At 37.2% G+C, this 7946-nt stretch overlaps 1 protein-coding gene across 4 annotated transcripts in view; it reads left to right on the forward strand.

Moving 5' to 3' along the window:
- The window catches only part of ESCO2 (establishment of sister chromatid cohesion N-acetyltransferase 2), a 47961-nt gene that overhangs the window by 29023 nt on the left and 10992 nt on the right, over nt 1-7946 (forward strand). For all 4 annotated transcript variants that reach the window (XR_012513281.1, XM_074384094.1, XM_074384095.1 and 1 more), the window contains exon 10: nt 4503-4678. Coding sequence is in view for 3 of the 4 variants with exons in the window: in XM_074384094.1 (XP_074240195.1) it covers nt 4503-4678 (176 nt within the window). In the remaining variant the exon portion in view is untranslated. The remainder of the gene's footprint in view (nt 1-4502; nt 4679-7946) is intronic.

The following is a 7946-nucleotide window of genomic DNA, read 5'->3' on the forward strand; positions in this document are numbered from 1 at the left end:
CGACCCGGCTTTCCAGTTGCTTGTTGAAAAGGCGCCGGGATCTCCCGTTCTGCGACTCACTGAGTTGGCTCAAACAGTGGAGCCGGCTCCTGGCAGTTATTTTTTGCCTAGGAATCTCCTGGCCTGGCTCGCTATTTCAGATGAATGGGCAACTCTGCCGTCTCAGGGCTCCGATCGCCAGCTAAGAGGGCTCCCAGATCAGTGGCTTTTTTACGAAGAACCGCTGCAACAGGGCGTGGTCACAGCAGCTGCACCGGCGGAATCAGCCCCGCGGGGGCCAAAACAGCTGCACCGGCCGGGACTGCTGCGCTGGCGACCCCTCTGCCTGGGTATCTCCTTGTTTGTGGGCAATAAAAATTCGTCTGGAAATGCGGCATCCACTCACCCTCTGCACTTTCACTGGGAGCTAAAGTCCTGAGCTGTTCCTAGGCGGCCATCTTCCCAGCATTCAGGATTAGTATTCTTTAAATACCTGGTAGAATTTAGCAGTGACATCATCACAGATGGGGCTTTCGTATGATGCAAGTTATTTTTTTTGATTGATCTCTTTTTTATTGGTTTGTTGAGATTTTCTCTTTTTTCATGATTTGATAGGTAGGTTTTTATTCATCTATTTCTTAGAACTTATGTATTTCTTGTACATTACCTAATTTGTTGGTTTATAAGTATTCATGGTCTCTTACGATCCTTTGTACTTCTGTGATATCAGTTGTAATGTCTCCTCTTTCATTTGTGATTCTTTTGAATCTTTTTTCTTAGTCCAGCTAAAGGTTTGTCAAATTTATTACCTTTCAAAAGATAAATTTTGTTGATCTTTTCTATTTTTCAAGTCCCAGTTTATCTCCAACTGATCTTGATTTTTTTCCTTCTCCTGACTTTGGGCTTTATTCTTTTTCTAATTCTTTGAGTTGTAATGTTAGGTTATTTGAGATCTTTTTTTATGTAGAACTGCTTTTGCTGCATCCCGTTGGTTTTGGTTTGTTGTGTTTGCATTTTCATTTGTCTCAAGAAATTTGTCAGTTTCCCTTTTCTTTGCTCTATTGGTTGTTCAGGAGCATGTGGTTGAATTTTCACATATTTGTCAGTTTTCCACTTTTTCTCCTGTCATTGATCTCTAATTTTATACTGTTGTGAATGTTCTGTGTGCATTTGAAAAGAATGTGCATTCTGCTGCTATTGGATGAAATACTGTATGCATGTCTGTTAGGTCCATTAGGTCTTAAGTGTGGTTGCTCATTGTTTCCTGGCTGGACTTCATGGCTCACATCTATAATCCCAACACTTGGGAGGTTGAGACAGGAGGATCGCTTGAGGCTATGAGTTCACAAACAGCCTGTGCAACATAGTGAAACCCTGTCTTTACAAAAATTAGCCACACAGGACATGCCTATAGTCACAGGTACTTGGGAGGCTGAGGCAGGAAGATCACTTGAGCACAGGACTTCGAGGCTGCAGCATGCTATGATCGCACCACTGCATTCTGGTCAGGGCAGATGAGACCCTGTCTCTTAAGAAAGTAAGAAAGTTCAGCATTTTCTTACTGATTTTCTATCTGGATGATGTATCCATTGTTGAAAGTGGGATCTTGAAGTCCCTTACTATTTTATATTACCTATTCTTTCAGATTCCCAAATATTTTCTTTATATATTTAGGTACTCCCGTGTTAGGTGGATATATATTTATAACTGTTTTATCTTCTTAATGAAATGACCCTTTTATTATTTAATTACTTTCTTGGTCTCTTGTGATAGACTTAAAATCTATTTTGTATGATGTAAGTGTACCTACTTCCTGTTCTTTTGGTTTCCATTTGCATGGAGTATATTTTTCTGACCCTTCGCTTCCAGTCGGTGTGTGTCTTTAAAGGTGAAGTCAATCTTCTGTAGGCAGTATATAGTTCAGTCTTGTGTTTTTTTAATCCATTTAGCCACTGTCTTTTGATTGGCAAATGTAATCCATTTTCATTTAAAGAAAGTATTGATAAATAGAGATTTACTATTGCCATTTTGTTTGTTTTCTGGTTGTTTTATATATATTCCTTTGTTACTCTCTTGTGGTCTTCCTTTGTGATTTGATGCTTTTCTGTAGCGGTATGCTTTGATTTATCTTTATATATCTACTGTAGGTTTTTGCTTTATGGTTCTCATGAGGCTTACACAAAATACCTTAGAATATACCAGTTTATTTAAAGCTGATAACAATTTCTATCACCTAGAAAAGCTCTGTACTTTTTTCTCCCTTCAATATTACAAATTTTACAGTTTACATCTTTGTGTATTTATTTAAAAGGCTTTTTCCTTCTTTGATCTCAAAGAAGTATACTGTTGTGCCTGTTAATAGGCAAGATATAGCCAACTAACTCTTCTCTTCTAATCTCAGATCACAAACAATGTTTTCTTGTTAATTAAAAACTAAATACACACCTGTCAGAACAGGTATAGTACATAAAAAATTGAGAAAATACCAAATGGTGGTAGGGATATGGGGAAACTAGAGCTCTCACACAAATTGTCATTAGAAATGTAAAATGTTACAGCCACTCTAGAAAAAGTTTTGAAGTTGCTTAAAAAACTAAAACATAGACTGGGCACAATGGTTCACGCCTATAATCCTAGCCCTTTGGGAGGCTGAGGCAGGCAGATCACTTGAGGTCGGGTTCAAGACCAACCTGACCAACATGGTGAAACCCAGTCTCTACTAAAAACAAAGAAATTAGCTGGATATGGTGGTGCATGCCTTAATCTCAGCTACTCGGGTGGCTGAGGCAGGAGAATTGCTTGAACCCACGAGGTGGTGGTTGTAATGAGCTGAGATCCTACCACTGCACTTCAGCCTGGACAACAGAGTGAGACTTTGTCTCTTAAAAAAAAAAGTATATGGCCGGACACGGTGGCTCAAACCTGTAATCCCAGTACTTTGGGAGGCAGAGGCGGGTGGATCACGAGATCAAGAGATTGAGACCATCCTGGTCAACATGGTGAAACCCTGTCTCTACTAAAAATACTAAAAAAAAGTAGCTGGGCATGGTGGCGCGTGCCTGTAATTCCAGCTACTCAGGAGGCTGAGGCAGGAGAGTTGCCTGAACCCAGGAGGTGGAGGTTGCTGTGAGCCGAGATCGCGCCGTTGCACTCCAGCCTGGGCAACAAGAGAGAAACTCCGTCTCAAAAAAAAAAAAAAAAAAAAAGTATATTTACCATATGATCCAGCCGTTTTTCTCCTGGGCATTTAACAAAAGCAGATGAAAACTGATGTACACACAAAAACCTATATAAGAATGCAAGAGGCCGGGCGCGGTGGCTCACGCCTGTAATCCCAGCACTTTGGGAGGCCGAGGCGGGTGGATCACGAGGTCAAGAGATCGAGACCATCCTGGTCACCATGGTGAAACCCCGTCTCTACTAAAAATACAAAAAATTAGCTGGACATGGTGGCACATGCCTGTAATCCCAGCTACACGGGAGGCTGAGGCAGGAGAATTGCCTGAACCCAGGAGGCGGAGGTTGCGGTGAGCCGAGATCGCGCCATTGTACTCCAGCCTGGGTAACAAGAGCGAAACTCCGTTTCAAAAAAAAAGAATGCAAGAATGTTAATAGCAACTTTATTAGTAATAACCAAAACCTGGTAGCAACCATAGTGTCCTTAAATGCTTTAGGTGAATGATAAACAAGCTATGATATATCCATATGATGGAATATTACTTAGTGGCAAAAACGAACAAAGAATTGATATGAGTCTCAAAGGCATTGTGCTGAGTGGAAAAAAAGCCAATCTCAAGAGATCATATGGTGTATGATTTCATTGGAAAATAAATTGGCAGTTGTCAGGGATTGGGGATGGGAGAGGAGGGGATCGTGTGGATGTGACTATAATGAACAAGAAGATATTTGTGGTGACTCAGTAGTTCTGTATTTTAATCGTGATAATAGTTGAATGAATATATAGGTATGATTAAATGTCATGGAATGATACACATACCAATGTTAATTTCATGGTTTTGGTATTATACCGGTTATGGAAGATGTAATAATTGGAGATAATTCAGGGAAGGATATATGGTCGTCTGTAGTGTTTTTTTAACTTCTTAGGAATCGATTTCAAAATGAAAGTATTGAAGAAACTTGAAATGCCAACCAAATTTCATAGTTAATAGATATAAATTTTCTTTAGTGTTACTGGTTTTTTTAGGTTGTCATATATACATTTTAGGATGGAGAGAAAGGTTTATATACTTTATTAAAAGGAAGAGTCTAATGCTTACAATTGTTTAAATTAAAGAGGAAAGTTTCATAATGGTATGGGATGCACTAGAATGAATGTCTCAACTATTTTTTTTACAAAGCATTGTGTGACTAAATGGATAAGAATTTAAGAAATATATTAACATTTTTGGTGGAGATAAAAGTTAAATTTTTTGATACTTGTTTAAGGAATTTTTTTTTTTTAAAGCGTTGTTAGCTCATTCTGTGTTGTTCGCTGTAGATGCTTCTGTATATCATTGCAGGCCTTTCGTGTCCTCTCTGAACCAACTGGTATGCAATCCCCAAACTCTAAAGAATGTCCTAGGGCTTGGCAATGTTCAGATGTACCAGAACCTGCAGTCTGTGGGATAAGTAGAATCTGGGTTTTCAGACTGAAGAGAAGAAAGCGCATTGCAAGACGACTGGTTGATACTCTCAGGTAAGAAATAAAATGGATCTAGATCCATAACCTTAGGTTCATAGCTTTTGCAGAATCCCTCGGCTCCTAGCTGTAAAAGGAAAGATATTGGTAAGATACTTCTGTATGAATACTATCAAAGTCAGGCTAAGGAAGATATTAGCACTAGAAAAATAATGCTAGATGTACTCAGCCTTGGGCACAACATTCCAAGTCTGAAACATACTGGCCCACTGCTTTTCAAACTACCTGTGCTAAAGGACTAGTTTAATTTGTCACAGATCAACACTAATAAAATAAAAATGGATTGCTAGAAAATAAAAAGGAAAAACATAGCATAGTTTGAAGTGAAAAAAAAGGAAAAACAAAAAAATTACAAGCTTGAATTTTTATTAGATTTAGCAGATTGAAATTATGCTTCAATAAATATAACCTGTACAAAGTAAAGGTTTGCATAATTACAGAAGCTGTACATGTTCATTGACAGTGACTAGGTAATTAAGACTTGCTATAACTGAAAAGCACAATTAAATAAAAAGTGGATTTGTGAGACAACCCATAGAACAAGAGAAAATAGTTACAAATCATTTGTCAGAGGAGGGTCTGATACCCATAAAATAATTCTTAGAACACAATAATAAAAAGAACTTAATTTAAAAATGGACAAAGAATTTCAGTAGACATTTCTCTAAAGATGAATTGCAAATGGTTAATTCAACATAAAAAGATGCTCAAGCATCTTTAGGTATCAGGGAAATAACAAAACCACAGTGTGATGCCACTTTATACGCAGTAGGATGACTGTAATCAAAAAACGGACAAGTGTTGGTGAAGATGTAGAGGAAACTGAAACCCTTGTACATTGCTGGTAGGAATGTAAACTGGTACAGTTGGTGTGGAATACAATCTGACAGTTTTTCAGAGTTAAACTGTTAATGTGACCTAGCAGTTCCACTCCTGGGTACATACTCAAGAAAACACATCCCCACAAAACCTTGTACATGAAGGTTCATAGAAGCATTATTTATAAAAGCTAAAGGATAAATAATCCAATATGTGATTAATGAATAAATGTGGTATATCGATAGAGTAATAACAATGGGATATTATCAAGCCATAAAGGAAATTCTGGCTCACACTACAACGTGGAGGAACCTTAAAAACATTATGTTAATTGAAATAAGTCAGTTGCAAAAGATCACACATTGTGTGATTACATTTATATAAAATGTCCAGAAGAGGCAGGCAGATCCAGAGGCAGAAAGTAGATGTGTAGTTTTCAGGGACTGAAGAAAGATGAATGGAGAGCAACTAATAGTGAGTACAGGGTTTGGGATAATAAAAATGTTCTAGAATTAGATAGTGGTGGTGATTGGACAATATTTGTTAACATACACAAGACTACTCAGTTATACGCTTTTAAAGGGTGAGGCTTATTGTGTATGAGTGTATCTCAGCCAAAAACAGTAGTCTTCATTTTTAACTCCCATGTGCACAACTGAACTAACACCATTGCTGTTTAAAGTTTCCAATGTCACAAATGAGCTTGTTTGCTAATTTACATAATACAGGTTATATGGATGAGTTTTATAAGACTTATTCTCTCAACTTTAACATATATTTCATTGTGGACAGATAGTGTACAAACCGATAACCACACTTTGACCAAACAAAAAACCACACTTGGAATAGTGTTATTCAAGCCTCTTGGATTCTGTGCCACTTTTAAAGAATGAATACCAGGATCACTCTGGGAACCCAATCTGGGCCATAGTCAACCAGACATTACTTACCAAGAGGGGATCAGTAGGAAAAAATGGTATCTTTAAAAGATTTTTATTTGACAATTAGTTATGAAACACTTTTTTTTTTTTTTTTTTTTTTTTTTTTCCTGAGACGGAGTTTCACTGTTGTTGCCTAGACCGGAGTGCAATGGTATGATCTTGGCTCACCGCAACCTCTGCCTCCGGGGTTCATGCAGTTCTCCTGCCTCAGCCTTCTGAGTAGCTGGGATTACAGACATACGCCACCATGCCCAGCTAATTTTGTATTTTTAGTGGAGATGAGGTTTCTCCATATGAGTCAGGCTGGTCTTAAACTCCTTACCTCAGGTGATCTGCCCACCTTAGCCTCCCAAAGTATAGGGATGACAGGCATGAGCCACTGTGCCTGGCTAAAATACTTCTTTTCTATGTTTTATATTAAATAGATACATAAATTTGGTATGAGGAGTACCAGTATATAACCTAGTTGTACCATATTATGTATTTAATTATAGTTAATATATTAGAAGCTTATGTCTTCTAATTGAATCAAATTCTTTAATTTTTTATTCTGAAATAATTTCAAACTTACAAAAGAGTAGCAAGAATAGTAAGAAGACTTTGTCAAGATCCATTAAGTTCAACATTTACCTCATTTGCTTTCTGTGTTTTGATAAGCTTCCCGAATTATTTCAAAATAGGTTACATATATTACACCCCTTTACCCCTTCATGCATCAGTGTGTTTTTCTTGAGAACAAGAATATATTATATTTGATACAGTTACCACATTTGGGAAATGTAATACTGATATAATGCTTTTATCTGACAGTCCATATTTCACTTTTGTCTGTTGTCTCAAATGTCCTTCATGGCCTTTTTTTTTCTGCCCAGTGACTCAGACTGCATTTAGTTGTCACATCTCTTTAGTCTTTGTTTTCCCTAATCTGGAAAAGTTTCTTAGCCTTTTGACATTGAAGTATTTGAAGAGTGCAGGCCAGTTCTTTTATACACTGTCCCTCAATTTTGATTCTCTCTCTTTTTTTTTTTTCTTTCACAAACAAGTTGTGGGAGATGTTAAATTAACCATTTCCTTGTTACTTTTAATCCTGAGGTGGGCAAGATCAAGGAGAGTTTAGTCAAAATGCAGATGATTTTTGCCTTCTTAAAGCTCTGAGTGCATGTTTTCTTTGAAAAAAATATAGTTACTGGTTAAAATTGGTGATTTTTTTGTTCTAATTATCTGTACTTTTAATTAGCAATATGATCTTACATTAGTTGCTCTTTACTGTGGATATCCTAGAGTTAGGTGGATGGTTCCCTTTGCCTCTCAGCAGAATTTTTTCTGGACCTTAGTTTTCTCATCTTTGAAATGGTATCATTAGACTTCTTTCTCTAAAATATAAGACATTTTTTCACTTACTAAAAATAAGGTTGCTTTAAGTCAAGAGTATTTACTTAAACTGTGCTTATGTAAATTAGAATGTTAAGTTGCTTCCATTATTAAATTATCTTTTCCTCTTTTAG

The sequence above is a fragment of the Saimiri boliviensis genome, chromosome 13 (genome assembly GCF_048565385.1).
Source record: "Saimiri boliviensis isolate mSaiBol1 chromosome 13, mSaiBol1.pri, whole genome shotgun sequence".
NCBI classification, from domain to species: Eukaryota; Metazoa; Chordata; class Mammalia; order Primates; family Cebidae; genus Saimiri; species Saimiri boliviensis.